At 42.8% G+C, this 26,168-nt stretch overlaps 1 protein-coding gene across 1 annotated transcript in view; it reads right to left on the reverse strand.

Moving 5' to 3' along the window:
* VIT (vitrin) overlaps positions 1–22,361 on the reverse strand; it is an 85,173-nt gene extending 62,812 nt beyond the window's left edge. The window contains exons 1-4 of the mRNA XM_068967113.1: positions 22,233–22,361; positions 21,407–21,470; positions 19,904–19,969; positions 5,517–5,673 (exon numbers count right to left, since the gene is read on the reverse strand). Coding sequence (XP_068823214.1) covers positions 5,517–5,673; positions 19,904–19,969; positions 21,407–21,470; positions 22,233–22,361 — 416 coding nt within the window. The remainder of the gene's footprint in view (positions 1–5,516; positions 5,674–19,903; positions 19,970–21,406; positions 21,471–22,232) is intronic.
* Positions 22,362–26,168: the final 3,807 nt, after the last annotated feature.

Genomic DNA, 26,168 nt, shown 5'->3' on the forward strand with positions numbered 1-26,168 from the left:
GGCCGCTGACCTCCCAGGTCTGATGTCCTTCTCTTTCATATTACAGGACCTGATCATGCTTCAGATTTCTTTTTAGTTTCTTATATACATATGTATAAATACATATATATGTATGCATATGTGTATATATATACAAATGGTTATTTAATTTAATCCTCATTTCTTTTTCCTTCACAAGTTTCTCTTTGATGTCTTAATTGTGACTAGTTCTCCCTGATGTAAAACCTCTTTCCTGACAATTTCCAGTTTGGTTTTGTGACATCACAGAATGATTTCAACTATCTCAAAGGGTGGTACAATATTTTTAAAAGCACATTATTCCTTTTATTTTGGGCCAGGGAAGATGTGTAAGCTAAACTAAACTCATTTAAAAGAGTTCCCAAAGGTTGGAAATTGTTTCTTTAATGTCTAGGATTTTGAAGGTTTTAGGTTCTGATACGGCAGTAACTGGTGTATCTACCTCTTTGCTTCCATTGAAGCAGGGGCTCCGGTAAGTCATCTCCCTGCCCCAGAGCCTGACGTGGCTCCCTTGGGCATCTGTAACTGACATCATGGGGGACTGGAAAAGTCCTTAGATTTGTTCCCATTAACACCCTTCCTTCTATACAGGAATGAGTGCTGCTATTTCTTTCCCTCCCACCTCCATGGTGAGTCAACAACTTTCAACACTCAACTTCCTAACAGCTCAAAAGGAAAGAAGGTGATAACAATACTTGACATATAAAACCCTTAATTGCTTTTGACTCAGTCCCACTCATGGTATCTCACTGAGTTCTCCCAGCAAACCTACTGGCTGTGGAGCGGAGGGAAGACTGTCATTCCCACTTTACAGAGATAGGCTTAGGACGGTCGAAGGATCTTGTGACTCCAGATTTTGTAACTTTTAAATTGCAAGGGAGGGATGTGAACCCAGATCTAAGTGACCTGGAATCTTGGGTTTGCCCCACATGGTCACAGTTGCCTCTCAAAGTTCAAAAGCTGCAGGCTTCTCTGCACATCAAGTCCCCATCTCTCCTTCACAGCATTGCAGCCCTGCCCGCCCTTCTCTGGGGCGCTCTTAGTCAGGGCCTCTCACTCTCCCAGCTGCAGCAAGGCTGGTCCCAGCTTTGCTGACAAGCCACAGATTCCCCCTCCCACGTTTCTGTTCATGCCGTTCTCTGCGCTGGAAAACCTGGCAGTCTCCCCAGTACCTCCTTCTCCATGGTGTTGCCACACTACTTCCACGGCTCAGATGGTGAGGAATCTGCCTGCAATTCAGGAGACGCCCGAGAGACGGGTTTGACCCCTGTTTTTGGGAAGATCCCCTGGAGGAGGGCATGGCAACCCACTCCAGTTTTCTTGCCTAGAGAATTCCATAGACAGAGGATGCTTGCGGGTTACAGTTCAAGGGGTAGCAAAGAGTCAGACACTACTGAGCGACTTTCACTCACTTCACTTCCTAACAATGCCTTTGGATCTTGTCTTTCCATGATGACTCTGATTTTATTTTATAAAAATTCCTTGAGTTAACTTTGTCTCTCAACTGGAACAGGAATCTTCTTATGGGACGACACTAGTTTTGCTTCTGTGTTTGAAGGCCTGTCTCTGTGTGGATGCCCCTCATGTTGACTTGTGAAAGCTGGTTGTTAGGTTCAGGATGGTGGCAAGGGGTTCATTTCACAATGGTAGCTTGAAATCAGCCACAGTGGGAGGATTTATACTACAGACGTTGACAAATCAGCATCTACCCCCTCCTCCTTTTAAAAGGGTTAATTGGTAAACACTGACCAGCACACCACTGGCGTGGGCTGACAATTGAAATTATTTTTAAAAAAATTATCCCAGTTATCCCATGGTCCCTTATTTATAACTAGTAAATAGAAATAGCTCTTATCTTTTTATTTTCTCCTGGGGGAAATTTTTCTGTCCCTGGATTTATATTCTGAGGAATACTTACAATTTACAATATTTTCCTCAGTACAATATACAGTTTATATTGTACTGAGGAAATGTGCAAGCAGTCATTCTTGTTTTAAAAGTCAGAAGCACTGTAGCTGCCACTCAGAGTGAGGAAGAGGTGCTGAATTTCACTTTTCTCAGGCTTTTAAAAAGGGAATGGGGGAAGGCCTGGGGGTTCTTAGGCTGGACTGGGAGGTGGAGATCCCTTGTGATGGTTATAGAAGACTCCAAACCCAGACTTTGGGGAAGGCATGGACAAAGAACTCTTGTCTTCTCATGAGATTTTCCTGTTGCCTTAAGAGAGAGATCTTGTGAGTGGACTTCACTGCAGGACGTGCGTATTTCCAGATATCCTTCTGGAGGAGGCATGGGGTGGGGAGTGGTCTGTCAACTCAAGGAGGTGACAGCTGTCCCAGGGGAGGAGTGCACGGGATGCCAGACCACCACAGGGGATACCAGAGGAGGGAGAGAGCCTGAAGGCCTGTGGTTGCACTTGGGATACACTTAGGGGCTCAGAACCAAGGTAGTTCAGAGAATTTATGTAAATAAAACCTCACCTGTATCCTCACTGAGGCGGAGACGCTTCATACATATTCTCTGAAAGAGCAAAACCAGTTCCACTCCTTTGCATTCCTCAGACATCCTGCATGATGCTGAACATGGCCTTGAGGGTCACCTCCTCCCTGGCCCTCAGGACACTACGCTAAGCTGAGGGTCAGCATCGTGGCCTGGAGGAAAGGGGCTGTCCACCACGAGGCCAGGTTTTGCTGGCTGCCATCCTCAAGATGGGCATCTGGTCAGAAATCCATGCTCAGCAGAAAGATGGCCTCTTTATTGTCCCATCTCAGAACTCTTCCCTTCTCCCAGGCTTTGGTCCCACTTTAAACAAAGAAGTTAGTTCAGGCCAGGACTGAGCCTGAATGTAATGCCTCAAATACGTTCATTATCTCTTTGGTTTGAAAGATCAAGGGGATCATTCATAATAAGGCATCTGATTATACATTATATGAAAATTAAACCCTTTAAGCTAAATCTGAATTTCTAAACCGAAGTATGCTTTCTCCAGTTTCCCAGTTCTGACTGCATGGGCCTCTGGCAGGACAGTGACGGACGGTCCCTTCTGCATTTCCCACTCTTATCCTCTGTCTTCAATCCTTCCTTCTGAAAAGAGACTTGTTCTGTTTGTAAAAAACGGAACTGATATAATCCAAAATTCCTATCTCTTTTCCCTTAAGACTTCTATACATCCTCCGCATGGGTAGTGATTCCTTCTTTCCAGTTTCCTACTATTGGTTCAAGAAGTCACGAGGCGTTCAGTTGCTCTAGCAGCAAATCTTTTTTGAAACAGTCAAGCTCTTCTCTGCAGTCCCTCTACCCTCATCTATATTCTTCTCAGCAAGTTCCTAGGCTCCACCCCAAATGCTGATATTGCTGAGTCCTGGTCCTTGTCAATGCCATTCCTATTTTCTCCCTAGAGGCGTGTTCATCTATTATAAAGCCTTTCCCAACTCTAACTGCTCCAAAGTCTATAACCTCATCATGTCCTCATGTTATACATTAAGCAATGCTGGGACCCCTCAGTTCTTACCTAAATGTATCACCTGGGCTCTGGGCTGGAAGCCAGGGGATACAAATTCTAATCCTGGAAGTAACTAGCAATTTAATTAACTTCTCTATGTCTCCCTATGGGCTTCCCTGGTAGCTCAGATGGTAAAGAATCTACTTGCAATGCAGGAGGCCCTGTTTTGATCCCTGGGTAGGGATAATCCCCTGGAGAAGAGAATGGCAACCCACTCCAATATTCTTGCCTGGATAATCCCATGGATGGAGGAGCCTGGTGGGCTACACAGTTCATGGGGTTGCAGAGTCAGACAGTTTCGACTTCCTCTTCTGAGCAGTCTCATAGGGCTGAGGTGATGCTAGGGAGAGGATCTGTGTAAGGTGTTACTGTCATTATGAAGACATCTTGTGAACTCATATGAACTCGTGTGGCTCTGTACTGCACAGGAAACAAGGAAAGGCAAGAGATAGACGGCAAATGCCAGAGGAAGCAAGTGTCAACCTGGAAAAATACAAGCAGGCCTAGGATAGGCTCAGCCTCTACAGAAGATATCAGTGTCTATACAAACACAAACCAGAGTGTGCTGATGGTGTTGGTGGAGCTGTGAGGGCACACACACGTCAGGGTGTGTGTGAGCACACACATGTGTGTTCAAACACAGGGAGGAGGCATGAGTGTTTGAACAAGTGATCCTGTGGGGGCAAGCATAAGTGTGTGTGTATTCACGTGTAGATTTGTATATTGCCTTGCTGCACAAAATTGATTTCAAGGTGAAAGCAAAATATTTTTATCTCATAGTTTGGAGTTAAGGAGTAGAATTTGGTGTTTGTTTCTTTAATGTTCCTCTATTTATCCTTAGTAGAGCTTTTGTATCCCCCCTCCCATTGAAAAACCAGGTAGCTCTTCATCTCTCTGTGCTGATGGGAAAAAGAGTATGGCTGACAAAGTCAATTAGTAACTCTTAAGTCTTATTTTAGGCAGAGATTTTTTTCATTGCTTCTGCAAATTTCAGAGAGACTACTGCCTAGACACCTTGAAAGGGAATGAATTTTAGTCTCCCCTCTCTCTGGCAGAGATACAACTGAACAATCAAGTGACTGGCCTGCAAATAAAGAAAAGCGAAAAGATGCCACAGGCTTGAATAGGTAAGAAACTTCAGTTAGTATCTGGCGGCCAAGCCCAACCTTTAGAGCCGCATCTCAAAGCAGTGCTGCGTAGTGAATAGAAGCGGGAGTACTGACTTGAGTTTGAATCCCCACTCTGATATTTTTCAATGGTGTGGCTTTAGAAAGGCTATTCAACCTCTCTTCACCTTTAAGAGGTGGATAACAGTGGTAGATAGCATGCAGGGGATTTGTGGGGGCTGAACTGGACAACACAGGTAGAGAGCTGGACATTCACCCATCAGCCTTATTATCGAACATATTCAGTAAACATTCCTTCCCCTGTGTTTTGACTCCAAGCCTAAGTGAAAGAGGTGTGAGGCTTCTGCAAAGGTCACGCCTGCCTCATTTAGGCAGTGACATAGTCATGCTTCCTTCTTCCTGGATCCCAAACCAACAGCTGACCAGTCAGGACCACCTGTCACCCTCCTTTTCACTGTTTCCTGTTCCCATGTGTCTCCAGCCATCAACCAGAGCTGTGACATGTCTTCTCTAAACCTCTGGGCCTTCCTTAGTCACATCCCTATTATTTCCTTGCCCAGCACAGGCAGGTAGAAAATATTTTTTTACATCATCAAGAACTTTTGTGTTCTTCGTGAACACAAAAGAGTAGGATTCTCCTCCCCTCTCATTCATGTGTAAGGAGAAGTCAGTTCTCCTTTCTAGAGAGATTTTCAAGGAGAGCCAGGGCCGTGCACAGATTCTGGGTCATCCTCTGGGATAGGGCTGCTAGATAAAATACAGAATGCTCATTTAAAGTTGTCTAGTTTTGCTTGCTAATCAGGCGACCCTGCGCCCGGCGCTCCCCGCCCACACCCTGACGCCCGGTTCTTAAGTAACTCAGTGTTGCCCACCTGTGAACTGCAGCGCCGCACACGCTAGAATAGGAAGCGTAGACGTCAGTGCCGTAAACGTGGTACCTGGGGTCTTGGCATCCTGGCGGACACTTCACGATAAACTCGACATTCGTTATCTTCCCAGCTCTCACATCACAACTGATCTGAGGCACAGCTGGGAATGCAAAATGAAGTCGAGATTACACCTCGTGGTAGCAGCTTATATATGGGGTGACTGTTAGGTTATAACTATTCATTTACTTGATCTCTAAAAGCCAGAGCCTGAGCTGACCCTGGATCCCCTCTGTATAATGAAAGCAGAGAGGTAATTAGGACATTCCTCAGGCCAAAAGAGCAATCACTGTCCGTTGCATTTAACCTGCTGAGAGCAAGAACAAGAGGCTCATTCCTGTGCTTAATCGAACAGTTAATTAATTGGAGTAGAGAACTCTGGGAAAAGACCCACCTCCAGTGGCCAGAAATGTCAGTGTGACTGCACAGCTGGAGAATACTGCTTTTTCAGATGCTCTGGAGCTAGCCCAGGAAAAGAGGAAATGCTCAGAAAACCTCGCAGGAGGAAGGAAAGGTGTTCGGGAAGGGCGAGTTAGAGAGCATGGGCTTTGGGTCAGGACTGGCTAGGAAAAGGTGGGTCGACTGCAGCCAAGACCCCAGCTGGGGGAGCACAGGGATGGGCAGGGCCAGGCCAGGAGGAGGCAGCTTGAGTGCTTGTGTTCTGTGAATGAGGTGGGACTCGGAGAGTTTTTGAACTGGGGAGATAGATACCGAAAGCGATCTTTTGTCTTGGTCCTTGAGGCTGGGTCCTAGCTCCAGGGCCAAGGTAGGAGTCATCTTTCCTCCTCTTCCTCAAGGCTCAGTGGAAAGCTGGGGACTGCCCTGTTGGGCATCCTGGAGAAGCCCATTCATTCAGCCTCCCTCCTCTTGGGCCTTGTGACGCCATAGCCAGCCTAGCAGTAGTCAGTTGGCAAGGCTGCTGGAGCCCCAAACTTGCTTCGGGATAAGATGATGTAGGTGCTCTAGTGGCAGTACCTAAAAGGGGGGTGTGGCTGCGTCTTCCCTGAAAAAATTTCCCTCCAAAACTCCTGAATGAAAAGGCCTCCTAGAAGATCCTACACTGATGCCCGGGAGCTAGGAATGTATTCTCTAGAAGAGACTCTGAAACACAAACAACCATTCAAAGAGTAAGCAGGAGGGAACTGGAAACCACCAAATGCGACAGCTGCCTGGCAGAGAGGGGGTGTTTGGGCATAAGGCGAACATTTGGAGGCAGGTCACAAGTAGGACTGAGCAAAAACTGAAGGGGAGGTTTCTATGGAGTCTTTTCTTTTTTTGGCTAAAAAGAACTTTCTAGTAAATGAAGTTGCCCTTGAAGGAAGGGGCAGGCAGGGACTGAAGAGTTGAAGATGGGATGTCTCCATTGGGTGGGAGGTGGAAAGAAAGCCCCGCCCAGTGCTGAGAGTCAGTGATTACAAACATAGGTTCCGGATCTCTGCCAGGCCACCCATCCTCTAACTGGGTTACTGAGATGCTCTCAGAGTTGTTAATGGTTTCCAGCTGTATCCAAAATGTACTTTTTTTTTTTTAACTCTTTTATACCTGAATGGATCAGAGCTATGTTTCCTTCAGACTGGAGAGAGGACTGAAGTTAGAGCTCCCGCTCTTTTCCTAAACACCCCTCCCAGACAGTCCTGGCCACACAGGGCTGGGCCAGCATGCAAGTCCTCCTGGGAGCCCGGGGACTGAGTGTGATCACAGGCTAAAACAATTTGTGGTCCCCATGGAAGAGGGGAGTGCCACGCTTAAAACAGTTTTGTGGTTTCATTCTCCCCACCACAGGCTGCTTCCTCTCCAGTTATTTTCTTTTTATCTTCCATTCTTTTAAACCCCGATACTCAAGGCTGCATGGACTATTTTGAGTCTGGGAGCACTGTTTTAAAGAGACAATTTAAGGATGGAAGATTCCTGTGTAGCCTCTCCTTAAACTGGTTAACTGTCGGATCACTGGGTGTGTAACTAAATGCGTTCGACTCTCCTCCCTTCCGCAGATCACTGCCCCATTTTTGAATGCAGCTCCTCCCTTGGATGCAAAGAAAATGAAAGCACACATTCCCTAAGGCTCGTAGTTGTGTGAAACAGGAAGTGACAGCTCTGCGCCCTGGGATTCCGTGTGGGTGTGACTTTGGCATCTTGAGGTTTTGGACCTCCTGGTAGGCCAACCCGACTCTTCTGGAGTTGTGAATGGGTGCCATGGAGAAGCTTGTTGCCTGAGTGCCATACAGTGATCGAACCTACAGCAAGACAGGTGCCCAGGCAGAATTTTCCATGGAATGGTTGGCTTAAAATGACAAGGGGAAAAGTGTCACATGGGAATATTTTGCTTCCTGCTCATCAATTCTCACCCTCAACTAGCCCCTTCCTTTGGGGGGATTTGTTTGCTTGTTTGTCTTGCTTTCACAAAGGCTGGGGGCAGTCCCTTCAATAAGATCTGTTTTATCTGCATCCAGTTGGATTAGCAACTGGTGAATTAACTCACCTCACGATAGGGGGAGGGGGGATAAAATGAAATCAAGCATGTACACTCGTGTACTTTGGAAGATGTACCGTTCACTGTCCCCTGAGCCTTACTTGCCAAATCAGTGCCTCCTTGCTCCCTTCAGACCTGAGGCAGATACTTCTTGAGCTGCCTTAATGTTGACTTCTCCTCTGAAGGAAAGATTATTTCTGCACTTGTGAGAGGAAACACAAAGATAGATGAACATGAACCTAACCCACAGAGGAGGAAGAGAGAAAAGGAAAACTTCCGGGAAGGCATGTGGGATCTTGCCAGACTAGAGATCAAACCTGTGTGCTCTGCATGAGCCACCAGGGAAGCCCCCATCCTATTTTTAGTAGTTTGCATCTGTTAACTATCAGCTGTAAAGTGGGATAGTTCAAAAGTATGCAGAGGAAATCCAGAGATAAATCATTTCATTTGGGCCTTAAGTGGATGGATGGAAGATTCTTAGAAGGTTGCAAGAAAACAGACTACTTCACAAATAACTGGGAAAATACTGTAAAGGAATAAATTGTGATTCCCATATACTCAAAAAGATGCAAATGACTGCTTCTTGTTGGCTGGATTTAGATATTACATTTTCCAATGATTTTGGCCATCACTCTGAAATTGTAATTAGCTCACTCTCTCCAGCTTAATTTTCTGTACAAATTGAACAAATATTTGACCTTTAAACATGCTTTGTCATTGCAACCTGTTCTTCCAATGTGCTTGACTATATATGCTTGATTTCATTCCTTCCTGAGTGTACTTTTGTGAGTGGAAGTGAGAGAACCCTGGACTGAAGTTACAGAACTCCTGGGGAAGCCCAGAACTACTCGAGGGGAAGCTGCTCAGAGACCTATTTTCTGGCTATTTGCTCTGCTCCCATCTCATATGATTCCTTAAGGTTACCTTGCCTTTTCAGGGCTGTTATCATTTTCTCGAGGGAACTCACATCAGGGCATCTCAGAATCTGTTCTTCCCAGAGGACCTTGGCACTAGACACAGGGAAAAGAGAACCATTTGCAACCCAGATGGCAAGAACTGAAGATAACTTTTAGATGTTGTTCTCTGAGGCAATGGGTCTGCTGTACTGATCTCAGAAGCAAAACAGGTACTGTCTGAGCCTCCACTTTCATGCAACATTGGGATCTTAGAGGCACAACTGCAGATATTTCTGCTCTAAGTTGGGTTTTCTGCCTGACCTAATAATAGAGTGATTATTGGATGATGTCACATACAATAAGCCAATGATGTAGAGGCCAAATCAAACTCTATAATCTCCTGCTTATTTTCCATTCATCTTTTCAGTGAATGTGGTTTTCCAGGCAAACCACATCGCTTCGGGAAAACAAATTTCATCAATTAGAGAAGGCTGTTATAAGCTTGCCTCCTGGCTATTAATGAGAAAGAATTATTATAACATAAAAGCACTTATGTATAAGCAGTTTTGATCTGAAACTTAATTTTGTTGGATTGTGAAATTCAACTAGAGTAAAATTCCATTTTTAAGAAAATCATGCAAAAACGTTAATGAGACAAAATGACCACCAAATAAAATTTTAAGATGAAAGCTTCCTTCTCCTTGATCCTGACACCAGTGACCAGATCATGTTAATTCTTCCTTGGCAGCAAATTCTTTTGCAAAGATTCTTTTCCATTTTGCTTAAACAGTCTTTGACCATGTTGAATCTTTTTAAAAAAATCTATCCTACTGAAGTACAGTTGATTTTAAATGTCATATTTCTGTTGTACAGCAAAGTGATTCAGTTATACATGTATGTATTCTTTTCAATTATCATTTATCACAGGATATTGAGTATAGTTCCCTGTGCTATATGGAAGGAACTTACTGTTTATCCATCCTGTACATACTCATTTTTTTAAATTTTTATTTATTTATTCAGGCTGCACTGGGCCTCTGTTACTGCCTGGGCCTTTCCCCAGTTGCAGTGAGTGAGGGCTACTCTCCAGTTGTGGTTCTCAGGCTTCTTGTTGGGTGCCTTCTCTTGTGGAGCACATGCTTAGTTGCTCTGAGGCATGTGGGACCTTCCCGGACTAGGGATCAAACCCACGTCTCCTGCACTGGCATGTGGACTCTTCCAGTGAGCCACCAGGGAAGCCGCCATCCTATACATAATAGTTTGCACCTGCCAACCCCAAATGCCCAGTCCTTCCCTCGCTCACCTCCTCCTCCTCTTGGTAAGCACAAGTCTGCTCTCCATCTCTGTGAGTCTGTTTCTGTTTCACTGATAAGTTCATTTGCATCATATTTGAGATTCCGCATATGGGTGATATCTATGGTATCTGTCTTTCTCTGTCTGACTCACTTCACTTAGGATGAAAATCTCTACATCCATCTATGTTGCTGCAAATGGCATTATTTAACTCTTTTTATGGCTGAGTAGTATTCCATAATATATATATAGGCACACACCACATTTTCTCTATCCATTCATCTATTGGTGGACATCTAGGTTGTTTGCATATTTTGGCTATTGTAAATGGTGCTGCTATGAATGTAAGGATGCATGTATCTTTCTGAATTACAGTTTTGTCCACATATATACCCAGGAGTGTGATTGCTAGATGACCATGTTGAATTTTTGGTCAAAAGCTATCAGTACCTTTTTGCTGTCTTGAGGAAAAATTCCAAAATCTTTAAGGCCTTTCCATAGTCCCCTCCATGGGGAGTACTGGGGGTTAAATAAGTATTTTCCCCTTTGTATAAAAGATTTCTCTGGATGCAACAGTTGAGGGAAACCTAGGATGTGTGATGAAAAGGGTTTATAAAGGCAAAGCTAGTCACAGACACTTGCCTCAATAAATAACTCCAAGTCTGCAGCTCTAAGCATGTCAAAAAGCCTATAAATATTGGTCCTAGAAGCTAGTGTTTTTGTCAGCCTTGAGAAAACACCTTCACCCATACACCACAGATAAAAGAGTGGTTGAATGACAGAGGTTAATATGCCTGTGGTGACACAGCTTTTGGGCAATTGCAGAAATTTGTATGTCTAAAAATAACCTACTCTTTAAAATTTGTTTTGGCTGCACCACAAGGCATATGAGAGCTTAGTTCCCTGACCAGGGATAGAACCTGTTGCCTGCAGTGTGGGGTGTGGAGTCTGGAGTGTGGAGTCTTAACCACTGGACTGCCAGGATGTCCCTAAAAGTAACCCACTTTTAATTTAGAAAGGACTGTAACACACGATTTTCACTTGATTCTTACAAAACCCTGAGAGGCATATTGTCCTTATTTTCCAGAGAGAAGTTTGCTTGTTCAAGCTCAGGTGCCAAGTAACAGAGCCAGGCCCTGAACTTGCACGCTGGGGCTCCAGGCACATAGCTTTGCCAGCTCCACTTGGTTGCTTCTCCCACTACTGAAGAGAAGGAGCTAAACTGTTGCCTCCCTGCTCTAATCCTGCAAGGCTTTTCTGAACTTAAAGATCATTGACAACCACTAGTGGGTGAATCGGAGAAGGCAATGGCAACCCACTCCAGTACTCTTGCCTGGAAAACCCCATGGACTGAGAAGCCTGGTGGGCTGCAGTCCATGGGGTCACTAAGAGTCAGACACAACTCAGCGACTTCACTTTCACTTTTCACTTTCATACATTGGAGAAGGAAATGGCAACCCACTCCAGTGTTCTTGCCTGGAGAATCCAAGGGATGGCGGAGCCTGGTGGGCTGCCGTCTATGGGCTCACACGGAGTCAGACACGACTGAAGTGACTTAGCAGCAGCAGCAGCAGCAGTGGGTGAATACAGGAAATGTCTTGTAAATAGGTTGTCTGTGTGGGTGTGTTAGTGTGCATTTGTGTGTATCTGTACACATCTGTGCATTTATCCCTAACACTTGCAAGGCAACTCTTCTAGTGCAATTTTCCTTGCATTCTTTGCCCATTATTTCTGAGGATTGCCATGGTAGAATTTATTCAAGTCAAAGTGTGTAGCAGAGAGTCGGCAAGGAGGACTAGAAGTCAATCCACTTCCTTTTTCATGGTTTGAGAGAGGGCACATGCACCAATCTGTGTGAAGACACTCGTGTTGGAACCAAGTGTGTTCTTGGTACCAACACCTAAAGAGCAAGAAAACATTGTGGGTTACTTACCAGTTGCTATGGCTGACAACATACGAGCTCAGTGAGGAAGCTGTGTGTGTGCTATACCAAATCCTACACGCACAGGGCCATATGTCATCAATAGCGCTGATACAATCAATAACCAAGTCCCAGAACAGTTACCGGAGAAGGCAATGGCACCCCACTCCAGTACTCTTGCTGGAAAATCCCATGGACTGAGATAGCCTGGTAGGCTGCAGTCCATGGGGTTGCTAAGGGTCGAACACGACTGAATGACTTCATTTTCACTTTTCACTTTCATGCCTTGGAGAGGAAATGGTGACCCACTCCAGTGTTCTTGCCTGGAGAATCCCAGGGATGGCAGAGCCTGGTAGGCTGCCGTCTATGGGGTCGCACAGAGTCAGACACGACTGAAGTGACTTAGCAGCAGCAGCAGCAGCAGCAGCAGAACAGTTACCTCCTCATACTGAGGTAGTACCTCTGGGAATTATCCACCCTTTCAAGGTCGATTGCAAAAATATTTCCATGCTTTACATGATATTAAGGTTAACTTACTGGAGGTAACTAAGCGAATAAAAGCTAATACATTTCACCCCAAGCTAAGACTATTTCAACAGACTCCAATATAATGGAAATATTTCAGAATGTGGTTTCACTGCCTGCAGGGAATATCTTGCTGTTGTTTATCTTGCTGACTGTTGGCTTCATCATGTAGATTTCCTCTCAGAACACTCTCCGTGTCTCCACCCTCTGAAGAATGGCAAAGAACAAAGCTTCTCAGACTGACTTTACCTAGTCCTAACCCATCTTCCAGCTGCATCTCCTGTGAGGCCCCAACAGTTAAGCCAAATCATGCCACTCACTATTTCCCAATGCCATCTCACTCATGATATATGGAAAGCCTGGAAAGCCTTGAAAGCCTTCCCATCTATCTCTGCCTGTAAAATTCCACTGATTTTTCAAGTCCTACCTCAAATACTCCTTCAAGAAACCAGTATGAATCCTATTGTATGTGCATGCTAAGTCTTTTCAGTCTTGTCTGACTCTCTGTGACCCCATGGACTGGCCCACCAAGCTCCTCTGTCCATGGGATTCTCCAGGCAAGAATACTGGGGTGAATTGCCATGCCCTGCTCCAGGAGATCTTCCTGACCCAAGGATCGAACCCAAGTCTTTGATGTCTTCTGCATTGGCAGGTGAGTTCTTTACCACTGCTGTCACCTGGGAGGCCCTTTGAATCCTATTGTAGTCCCCTTGTTATTCTTTTGTAGCATTTACCACATTTTGCTTTATTTTATAGTGTTTTGTTTCACTGCTGTTGTTCTATTTCATTCTGCTGTTTGCCCATTCATCCAGCAAATACCTAATGAGCACTAATTATGTGTTCATGGTGATTTTGATCTAGTTGAAAAGACAGATTACATATATATATATATATATATTTTTTTTTTTTTAAGCCCTTATAATAATGTGCAGTAAGTCAACAGCAGAGGAAGTGTAGTGTACCCTGGAGCCATGTAAACTGGTTTTTGGTATGTTGACAGTGGCTGTTGAGTCCAGGAAGGCTTTCCTGTGCACAATTTTATTTTACCCTATGTAAGATCAGGTGCTCAGTGAAGTCAGAGACTTTGCAGAATGGGCAGGCAATAATGTGTTGGAGTTAGCCACCACATCTCTCACCTGGTAACACTATCTCATCTGACCCCACTTTAGACTAAGTCCATTGCTTCTGGACTTCTTGAAATTAAAAGACGCTTACTCCTTGGAAGGAAAGTTATGACCAACCTAGATAGTATATTGAAAAGCAGAGATATTACTATGCCAACAAAGGTCTGTCTAGTCAAGGCTATGGTTTTTCCAGTGGTCATGTATGGATGTGAGAGTTGGACTGTGAAGAGAGCTGAGCACCAAAGAATTGATGCTTTTGAACTGTGGTGCTGGAAAAGACTCTTGAGAGTCCCTTGGACTGCAAGGAGATCCAACCAGTCCATTCTGAAGGAGATCAGTCCTGGGTGTTCTTTGGAAGGACTGATGCTAAAGCTGAAACTCCAATATTTTGGCTACCTCATGCGAAGAGTTGACTCATTGGAAAAGACTCTGATGCTGGGAGGGATTGGGGGCAGGAGGAGAAGGGGACAACAGAGGATGAGATGGCATCACCGACCCAATGGACATGAGTTTGGGTAAACTCCGGGAGTTGGTGATGGACAGGGAGGCCTGGCGTGCTGTGATTCACAGGGTTGCAAAGAGTTGGACACGACTGAGTGACTGAACTGAACTGAACTGATTGCTTCTGGAGCTCTCCTGGGGCTTCCTTACATGTAGAAACGCTATGGAAGAGATTTTGCAACTTAAAAGCTTTTCTCTTTCTAGCATAGGAACTCTGCCAGTCAGGGACTTTGCTAGAGTTGTTCCCCATAACTTATGGGGAAAAGTATGATGTGTTTATTACAGTATGGGCTAAAAAGCTCATGAGTTGAAGAGAAAGCCTTTTTTGAAGGTGGAATCTACACATAAATGAAGTTAATCCTTAAAATCCACAAGGTATCTTGACTACTTTAGGAGAAGAGTTTCATGAACACAACTAAATCCTTCAACCTTTATTTGTAGTCTTCAATGATCAAGAAAAATGCAACCGCATTTTGGCCATTTGTTAGAAACTGTGTGAATAGGTTTATGCTGATTAAATATATCAGTGACGTGCCTGTGGGTAAGGTTGGATCTATGGCTCCAAAACATAGCAGGAAAATGAGAGCCTTGAAAAAGTCACTTGTGTAAAAAAACTTGATAAAACTCTCATTTTGTACAGTATGGTAAGCTTTACTCAGCACCATACAGCAGGGTAATTTACTAAGACATTTGTGTGTGTGCTCAGTCATGTCTGACTCTTTGCGACCTCAGGGACTGTAGCCTGCCAGGCTCCTTTGTCCATGGGATTTCCCAGGCAAGACTACTGGAGTGAGTTGCCATTTCCTTTTTCATACTAACTTATGCTTATTTTTATTGTATTTTCCCCTCTTACTGTTCCAAGAAGGTAGTCAGATTTTTGTTTTCTCCTATTTAGGGCTCATGGTTGCAAGGGAGAGGGCAGGGGTTACCTGGCAACCCTCCCTCAAGGCTTTGGGAATTAGGTACTCTAAATACTCCTTGTTTGAGGGGATTGGGCTTGGCCAGTCCAAAGAATGATGGAGAGAAAAATGACCTTCCATGACTGGAAGATGGGAGTGAGTGGGTAGGTCCCAGTAAGGGAAAGGCCTCTGTTCCCTAACAGTTGTCTTGGGTGAGCATCACTTTGGGACAATACTTGGGGTGGTGCCCCTCTGGGTAGAACCTTAGGCATGAGGCTTCCCCACATTTCCAAGATCCCACCATTTATGTAACGGGAGCTATTCAGCTTCTAGGAATAACATGGGTTTGGACACTGAACAGTGCAGAGGCTTTCCCTGAATGTTGTAGACTGTGCAAGGCTCCCAAGACAGGAGCTGGGTGGGAGGAAGCTCACTAATGAGGGAACTTTAATATCTCACCCCTTGGCAATTGGAGTCAGACTTGATTTGATTTATAAAGTAAGGTCATGTGATAAGCCAAGTGACAGAAGAAAATTATACCCAATACAACTCTGTACATGACAGCAAAATACTGGCCTGGAATGAACGGTCATACATGAGTGGGAGGAGCAGAGCTGAAAGCACTAGTTCCACTGTTTTTATCTCTGCTTTCCCTTTTGTAAAACCCTCATGTGAGATTATTTTCAACATGTACTACCTTCTTGGTCCAAAGGTCTGCCAGTGAAGCTGGGCAACATCCAAAAGGGCCCCTGGGAGGAGATGGGTAGACCAAAGAAATAGAAGGAAAAAGAATTGAGAAGAAAAAGAAATGAGAAAGCGGAGGAAGTAAGGAGGAGAGAAAGTGCCAGTTACCTACAGTAACAGTAACCCTCTGCAGAGACAGATGTGGCCCAAGGTCTCAGGCCAAGTCAAAGGAAGAAACTCCATTTCCCAAATTTCCTCTATTGCCCCACATCTCTTCTCTTTTATTTCCTATTTGGTCAGCACTTGATTATCTTAGCAGCTCATCTGCTTCTAGACAACAGATATTGGGTTAACCAAAAATCGTCATTCGAGTTTTTCCATAAGATGGTACAGAAAAACCCAAATGAACTTTTTGGTCAACCAGATACTTCATTCCTAAATTCTGGCTAGTCTGGGACAAGGCACTGGAAAGGCATCTGGGCTTGAGCCTCACAGAGACCTGAATTTCAGATCCAGCTGTGCCAACTCATGGCACCATGTCTGATCACTAGATCTTCAGGAGCTGAAAGGAGTTCTATATGCAAATTAGTGTCAGTAAACTGTTCCCTGAGCAAAACTCTCAAATGACCTCCCCCTTGTTATCTTACCTTGAGCCCTCTGGCTGGTGAAGACCTTTAGTCCTGAATAAACACTGGGGAAAATTGAAGGTGGGCCAGGAAAGACAGAGTGCACTGAAAGAACCCACGGTTTCACATTTACGTCTGTAAGCAGCCCTGACCTTATGGGCATCTAATCTAGCGGCTCTCAAATTTCACCAGGCTTCAGAGTGCAAGGTCTCCAGACTTCTGATCCTTAGATACTTACCTGCAGAAGGAGCTTAGGGCTCTCTGGGTATACAAAAGACACTCAGCAGGTACATTCATTTATCTTTCCTGGAATTAAGAGAAGTTGTAATTGTTCTGTGTTCCAGTTCACTATTGGTGTGAAATTCTGTCGAGACTTGGTAGCTACTTTCATTCTATCTGTAGGCACGTGTCTATGTGTAATACTAACTCACTAATATATTGTGTTCTCTCTCTTCTCTCTTCATATATTTGGACAAAAGGATTTTGTTGCTTTTTGCTGGCAGGATTGTTTTACTTCCCTAACACAACCCTAATCATTCTACTCTTCTTTGAAAACTACCCTCCCAGCCTACGCTGCTGCAGTTAGAGTTTCTCTCCCAGGGATTTGAAATCAGGACTGAGAGACATGGTCTGCATGAAGCAGAGTTGGTGAGGGGTGGGGTGGGCAGGTAGGGGCTTGGGCAGTGAGGCAGGTATATAGAGAGGAGTAGGGGCACCAGTTTTGGGGGTCTTTCTGCCTAGGGTACAGTCCAGTGAGTTCCATCTGCCCTTCCAGCCTTGGGTTCTGTGAGATACTTCCTGTCCTGCCAAAATCTCCTTAAACTGCCCTTGGATTCCTGCTAATTGAGCCTAAATAACCTGCACTGAAATGCTCCCCATTGCCCTCATGCTGAACTGCAGATTGCTGGATAGAGTAACAAAGCTCTTTGTGATCTGGTGCCTGCTTACCCCTCCATCTCTCATCTCAACACATTTGCCTCCCGCTCTAAACCTCGGTCATACTAAACTAATTTTTTAGCTCTTTCTATTCTTTAGGCCTTGGAGATGCTTTTTTTCTTTCTGTTTATAACACTCTTTTCTCTTCATGTTTGCCTGATTGATCCCTATTTGGCCTTCAGATATCAGTGTTGGTGTGTCACCTCCTCCAGGAAACCCTCCCAGATACATAACTTTTTTTCTCTATATTCTTGGAGTACCTTTAGCTCCCAAGGCCTAGCATTTATATAAGACATCATAGCTGCCTGGTGACTTGTCTTTCTTCCTCTCTCAATTTTGAGCTATGTGAGGGCAAAGTCTGAATCTCAATCACTGTTGTATCTGAGTGTTTAACAGTACCTGGTACTTGGCTGGCACCAAATCAGTACTTGTCAAATGAATGAATGATGTGCCTCTCTTGCTATCGGTCACCTGCCCCAGTGGCAGATTAACAGCGTTGAATAGAGAAAAATGAAAATTACTTTGGCCTCAAGCTATAGACTACAATTTGGAAATACTCCTGAGGTAAAGAATCAGATATCACCATACTTTGGGAATACCCTATTCCTCATTGCATCTATCTTCCCCCCCCCCCTTTTTAATGACTGTGACAGAGTTTCTAATTAGAAAAAACATCATGCATATATTGACTCAAAAGGGAGACTTTGTGAATAAGGTTAGAATTTAGCATATCAGAAATTCAATCCATTTGAGATCTCTCTAAGAGGTTTCCCCTTGGGTCGTTTAGCACAGACTTTCATAGTCACTGAAAACTGTTGTCATGGTAATCATGGAATCTTTCATGATTTTTGTATATGAGTCAATGAAGATACTGGAAACAATCCAAAGGAATTTATACTTGGGTGTGCATTTGTCTCCATATTAGCTCAATCACTGTTTTGAACACACATCTGCCCCTGGGCCAATTCTCTTGGCTCTCAGCCTTGACAGGAATAAATAAACAAGTAATTCCTTTTTAGTATTTCAGGCTAGGAGGCTGTGGATGGCTGCCCTTTTGGTCTCATTTCAACAGGAAGTTGTGCACAAATGGCTTAAAGGAACAGAAAAAAAAATGCTGTGTGAAACATCTCTTTTTCTATTTCAGAATTTTAATGTTGCTGATTTCAAGAAACCTAAATCTAATGCCTAAACAGAAGTTTCTGTTGTAGAGAGCACAGAACACTGAATGTACCTAAAGTCTTTCTTTTATGGTCCTTCTTAAATATACCTTAATCCAAGCCTCCATCAAGTCTACAAATTCACATCCAGGTAGTTCAGTGTGCTCAGAATATTTGAGTGTGAGATTTTCCATTTATGTTCCATTCTGCTAGTCCCCCCCGCCACACATCTATTTTCTCTTCTTTCCTAATAATAGAACACCTTGCGTTTAGGAGGCATGTAGATTCTTGAAATCAAGACATTTCTATTCTCCCTGAATGCTGGTCAATGGTATTTAAGTCGAAGTGGTGTATTTGACTTCCTGGACTTATCTTTAAAGGGAGTAAATATGTAACCTTCTTCATCCCTTCCTACTGACTGGCTGGATGGAGCTGGGGTAGCTGTTTTGGACAATGAGTTGAAAGCCATGTTGGGAAAAGCAGAACGGCAAAATAGAAGGAGCGTGGGTCCCTGAAGATTGTGAAATGTCCATAAAAGCCTAGACTATGTTTACAGGAGAGAGAAAGGAATTTCAGTCTTATTTAATCTGTGGTTATTTTGGATTTTCTGTTGTCTAATCTTAACTAGAAGCCAAAAATGAAATTAATTATTTGTCTTATCACTGATGGGGTGTGAAATTTTTCATGAGATTACCTACTGATCCCAGGGCATGCTGGAGGGTGGGCAGCTTTGCTGGATTTTTGCATTAGCCAGACTGAATTTTCTGGTATGGGGAATTGAGACAGCATTTCCATGGCAGAAAAATGCCTATTTCAGATTAGTCATAGAGACACAGTGTTGTCTGGCTTTGTATGTACATTTTGAATATAGTGAAACATATCTACCCTAAAATAAGAACTTGTATTTCAAATGCTTTTTGGAATAAAATAGACAACAAATAATGGACTTCTCTGATGGCTCAGTGGGTAAAGAATCCACCTGCCAATGCAAGAGACACAGGAGACATGGGTTCAATCCCTGGATCAGGAAGAACCTCTGGAGAAGGAAATGGCAACCCACTCCAGTATTCTTGCCCAAAAAATCCAATGGACAGAGGAGCCTCGTGGGCTACAGTCAAAAGGGTACTAAGAATCATAACTAATTAGTCTGAGTGCAAAGTAATTGAGATAAGAAAATAAAACTCAACCCCAAAACAAACCAAAAAAACCCTAAACTTTCCAAATTAACTGAGACAAGTGTGACAGTCTTCCACATGGAAGACACAAGTTCTGTACTAGTGAGGAATTGCAGCTTTACTTACTGAATTTGGGCCTTTTCATTTTCTTCATCAATTCTTGATTAGATTGTATTCCAGTCACCAGCAAAACTACATGGAGAAAATGCAAAAAATCTAATAAGTATTATTTCACTAAATACTTGCTCTCTTTTGACCTTTATACTTGTTTCAATCACATGGTGAAGTATTCTCATTAGTAAAACTAATTTCCCCTTATTTTATGGTTGAGGAAATAAGATGTATCATTTGTGCTCTTCTTAGCCTTTGCTGAAAGGGCCTTTCAAAAATATCTCTTGGCTATCTGTCCTTTGTTTTGCTGTCTCTAAATTTCACCACACCAACTCTACCATCTTTACTTTCCAAAGACAGGAACATAGGTCTAGAGAAGTCCACTGCTCTGCTTGGACCCAGGAATGCGTGATAGAGGTGAGATGGGCACCCAGGCCCTTCCTGTGCTCTTTCTTCTGTTCCACACTAAGTTTCCTTTGAGCCTTGTGTTTTTTAAATATAACATAGACTGTTTTTTTCTTATTACTGAAATAATAGATATTGCTGGTAGAAGTGTATAAAAAATGCACAAAAACAGTACTATAGAAAATATAGATGAAAGCAAAAGCGTAACATTTTCAGGCTTTTTCTGTATGTGTGTATTCATATGGGTACTTTTAAACAAACTTTTGATAATACTTATACTGTTTACAAGGTGTCATAAACATATCAGTTTGGCCAAAGAGTTCATTGGCATTCTTGATACCATCTTATGGAAAAATCCACACGAACTTTTTGGCCAACCCAATATTTCTACTTAAAGATATGTAGAGACCTTTTTTTTTTTTTCAGTCATTCAACGTTCCTCCCATAATAATCTTAACTGCCTGCAAAATATTGCAGTGCATGGATGTATCATAATTTAGCCAACCCCTTATTTAATATAAATAGCTTCCTCTCTGCATGGATTTCTTATTATTTCCTTAAGATAACATTCCAAATACAATTTCTTGTCTGAAAGATATGCCCACTTAAATTTTTGACATATATTGTGAAAATTTCTCAGAGCAATTTTTTATTAATAATGTCTGAAAATTCTCAGTCCTCTGTATCTACACTAATTGTACTGGTAAACAGAAAAACACATTTTCCCTTTCAAAGGGCTACTCAGTCTCTATTCTTATTCCTTCCTCTCCAGGAATTCTTCTACCTTACCTACCCAAAGATGGTACTGCTGTAATTTACTTCCATTTTAGCCACTCTTTTGAGAAACCCATTTTCTGGATGGAGTTGGGATTCTGGAGGTGAACATGAGGCAGTGGAATAATTAAGACAGGCATTTTACTTCCTACTTTATGTGCTTTTAAAAATTTTTATCTAACAGAACATAGATGCTTGATTAAGGCATAAATCAGGACTTAGGAATTCTTTAATTGGCAATTATCTTTGAAGGAAAAAGTGGCAATGTCACCAAGTGTTGATTAAGAAAAATTTTTGTATATCTTATGATTCTCTAGCTGGGCTGTGCCAGTGATGTACCTCCTGAATTATCCCCAGTTCTGACTAGCACTCGTTGAGGCCTGGACAGTTGACATACCATGTCCTGCAAGAACAGAACCATAAAAGAGAACTGAGTGAAAACCAGAAGTCTAGCCAAGCAGAATCAAGGCAGACATTTTTTAGGTGTTATTTACTTCTGGGGTTTGGGTGGGTGTGAGTGTCCTGGAGGTCTGATTTTTATAGTAGTCTCTGTGTCATTTAAGTCTATCCAAAGACCGCATCTTCATTTTATACAAAAAAATAAATAGCTAGAATTCTAGAATTAAAAAAAAAAAACAAGGATAATAAATATATAGAAAAAATGATGCAAGTTAAGTAGAAAGAACTAAATAGTAATAAATTTGGTTATCAGTTCTTGGTGGAAAACCAAGTTCTGTCCTTCTGGGGCTGTGTGCCTGTGGCGAGTGGTTTATAAGTCTCAGTATCATTAGGACTATAAATATTTCAGTAAGACCACCCCATCATTCACTTTTGCTCACCCAAGACCCTCCAGGCTGAAAACATGCAGAGCTGGGTTCAGTTTTACAGCAGTGGTTAATAAAGTCATTATTTTCAGTGGTAGATAGAGGCCCTCCCCTCAGCTTAAATGCTTGTTAATTAAAGCTGCCAAGAAACCACTCCTCAAGGTGAGGGCTTGTGCTCTGAAGCAAGTCTTCATTCCTCATCATTAGAGCCCTTCTTGGTACTTTGGAATTGCAATGGAATTCTATTGCGTGTAGAGAAGAATTGGGGTGAGAGGAAAATCTGTCTTGTATTCCTGTTCGTAGGAACAGACAGAGCACAGAGAGGGATGACTGATGCTCACTTCAAAGTCAAAGCAGAACACAGGTCTGAAAGCACTTGCATGGGAATAGTTAGTTATCTGGCCACTGAGGCCGTTAGCATCTAGAGACTTTGAGATCAAGCCTAGAGTCTGAAGTTCCAGGGCAATCATGATTTACCAACTCTGCAACAATACTTCTCAGTTTTAAAAAATTCAGTGTTCAAATTTCAATTAACATGAAAAGTTCTCACCTTTCGCTAGTCATGCTTGACATTTCAAAACAAAGTAAATATTAAAATTATTTTTTCAAATAAAATTTTTCCTCTACTTCTCTTTCTCTCTAGTGTGGCCATCAGGATGGTTAATGGCTGAGGTGCAATAGCTTAAAACTTCAACAGTTTAAATACATTATCATCCAGATAATTTATAGGGAAAATACAAATGAGTTAGCTTGAAAAATGTTAAATCTCATTAATGATTAAAAAAGTGCAGACTAAAGCAAAATGACATTATATTTTCTCATATTGTGTACTGAATATTGAACTCAGGATTATAGTTATTCCTGGCATGAATTTTGGATTAAGGTAGTCCAGTACACAGTTAGTAAATTCTGAGGAGGTAGAATCATTCTGGAAAGCCATGGGCAATATATTTCAGTAGCCTTTAAAAGCATTTCTATTCCTTGTCCTAGAAAATATATACCTAGTAATATATCCCAACTTATAATCAGAAATATCCGACTAGGATCCAACTAGTCCATCCTAAAGGAAATCAGTCCCAAATATTCATTGGAAGGACTGATGTTGAAGCTGAAACTCCAATACTTGGCCACCTGATGCAAAGAGCTGACTCATTGGAAAAGACCCTGATGCTGGGAAAGATTGAAGGTGGGAGGAGAAGGGGATGACAGAGGATGAGATGGTTGGATAGCATCACCAACTCAATGGACATGAATTTGAGTAAACTCTGGGAGTTGGTGATGAACAAGGAGGCCTGATGTGCTCCAGTCCATGCGGTCGCACAGAGTCTGACACAACTGAGCAACTGAACTGAATCAAAAATATACACAAAGATTTAGATTTATGTAAAAGTTGTTCATTACAGCATTATTTCTTTTCCTTTCTATCTTTTTTCTTTCTCAACTGCACAGCACTGCAGGCAGGATCTTAGTTCTCCTACCAGGGATAGAACCTGCGCCTCCTACAGGGGAAGCACTGAGTCTGGACCACCAAGGAGGTACCAGAGCATTATTTCTAATAGAAATCTGGAAGTAATGAAAGGCTGGACATGCCCCACAGTTCCAGAAAAACATCTATTTCTGCTTTATTGACTATGCCAAAGCCGTTGACTGTGTGGATCACAAGAAACTGTGGAAAATTCTGAAAGAGATGGGAATACCAGATCACCTGACCTGCCTCTTGAGAAACCTATATGCAGGTCAGGAAGCAACAGTTAGAACTGGACATGGAACAACAGACTGGTTCCAAATAGGAAAAGGAGTACCTCAAGCTTGTATATTGTCACCCTGCTTATTTAGCTTCTCTGCAGAGTACATCATGTGAAATGCTGGGCTGGAAGAAGCACAAGCTGGAATCAAGATTGCTGGGAGAAATATCAATAACCTCAGATATGCAGATGACACCACCCTTATGGCAGAAAGTGAAGAGGAACTCAAAAGCCTCTTGATGAAAGTGAAAGAGGAGAGTGAAAAAGTTGGCTTAAAGCTCCACATTCAGAAAACGAAGATCATGGCATCTGGTCCCATCACTTCATGGGAAATAGATGGGGAAACAGTGGAAACAGTGTCAGACTTTATTTTTTGAGGCTCCAAAATGACTACAGATGGTGACTGCAGCCATGAAGTTAAAAGACGCTTACTCCTTGGAAGAAAAGTTATGACCAACCTAGATAGCATATTGAAAAGCAGAGACATTACTTTGCCAACAAAGGTCTGTCTAGTTAAGGCTATGGTTTTTCCAGTGGTCATGTATGGATGTGCGAGTTGGACTGTGAAGAAAGCTGAGCGCCGAAGAATTGATGCTTTTGAAGTGTGGTGTTGGAGAAGACTCTTGAGAGTCCCTTGGACTGCAAGGAGATCCAACCAGTCCATTCTGAAGGAGCTCAGCCCTGGGATTTCATTGGAAAGAGTGATGCTAAGCTGAAACTCCAGTACTTTGGCCACCTCATGTGAAGAGTTGACTCATTGGAAAAGTCTCTGATGCTGGGAGGGATTGGGGGCAGGAGGAGAAGGGACAACCGAGGATGAGATGGCTGGATGGCATCACTGACTTGATGGACGTGAGTCTGAGTGAACTCCAGGAGATGGTGATGGACAGGGAGGCCTGGCGTGCTGAGTTCATGGGGTTGCAAAGAGTCAGACATGACTGAACGACTGAACTGAACTGAAGCGTTTATTAGGGCTTCACTGGTGGCTCAGTGGTAAAGATTTTCCACCTGCCAAGCAGGAGAAGCAGTTTGATCTCTGAGTTGGGAAGTTAGTTTCCCTGGAGATGGAAATAGCAACCTGCTTCAGTATTCTTGGCTGGGAAATCCATGGGCAGAGGAGCCTGGTGGGCTCCATGGACTCCATACAGTCCATGGAGTCACAAAGAGTCTGACATGCCTTAGCGACTACAACAACAAACAAAGCATTTATTACAAATGATGTGTAGCAGAAGATTAAATGACCTGGAAAGCTCTAATCATAATCTTGACTCTGACAAAATTAGAACATATACAGAGAGAACTACCTGGAACAAAAAATCCCAAAATTTTAATAATGGTGGAATTATAATTCCTATTTTATATTTTCTGTGTTTTTCCCATTTCAAAGTATATTTCATATATATATATACACATACACACATATATATTCTGTATTTTTTATAGAATGTTTCTTTTCTTGTTAGAAAAAGACAATTGTTCTTTAATTTGTTCATATTGATATCATATTGTGTAATAATGAAAATGCTTTCTAAAATCATTGGCCTGGTTAATAGGTACCTGTGTTCTACTTTTCCTGTTGATAATAAATTACAATCAGAATCTGTTACATTCAAGGAAAGACATGAAGTGCCAGAACATCTAGCCAGTGATCAAATTAGGAAATACTTACTGAATGCTTAATATGTGTCTAGAACTTTTATAGGAATGCCTCATTCTAGCCCATCAACTTCCTGTTCAATCCCTTAGTGCCACTCAGGATACTAACTCAGGTGGTGTTAACAAGGACTCTTTCCTTGACCAACTAGAGTCAGGCTCCTCTAAGCCCTCTTCTCAATGAGGCTTTGACCTTGGGCTTGTGTGTCTGTCCTTGTAGAGCCGCCATCATGTGGTTTTAGCAAGAATCTTGTTTAGAGAGAATCTTCCGCTCTTGATATCTGATCATTCTGGTCTGCCTTTAGCAAGAACACTATCTAGTCAGTTTTGCAAGGATCTCCCTATTCCCTTGCTATCCTCTCAGTCTTTTCCATTCCCTGACCTCTGCAACCTGCGCCTTGGCTACAGATCCCCACTTTTTCTTGTTGTATTCGGAGTTGAGCCCAGTAGAACCCTGGCCTCTTCTTTCCCCTCTTGCAGTGGTTTCTGGTTAGCATCTGTTTTTACTGCTTTAAATACTGTCCAGCTCTGGTTCTCTTTAACAGTATTCACAGTGCCTTCCTAGAAACTGATACATAATGCATATCATTTTAAATCAGCTCAAATTGCCCCTATGCTTCGATTTGGAGTTGCATATTCAATGAAACATTTACCATCAAATACATCGAGCTCCACGGCAGAAACAGGACAGCTTATTCTCTATGATCACATAAATCAATGAGTTATGCTTTAGATCACCGAATATTGAAGCTGGGAGGAGCTTTGGAGGTCACCTTTTTGTTTTATAGAAAAGAAACCAAGGTCAAGGTTGATATCGTGGCTAAATCTGCTGTTTTGGAGGGGGTGGGGACAGAAGTTGGAGCCAGAATGCATGTTTCT

This window comes from Capricornis sumatraensis, chromosome 1, assembly GCF_032405125.1.
Source record: "Capricornis sumatraensis isolate serow.1 chromosome 1, serow.2, whole genome shotgun sequence".
Taxonomy (NCBI): Eukaryota; Metazoa; Chordata; class Mammalia; order Artiodactyla; family Bovidae; genus Capricornis; species Capricornis sumatraensis.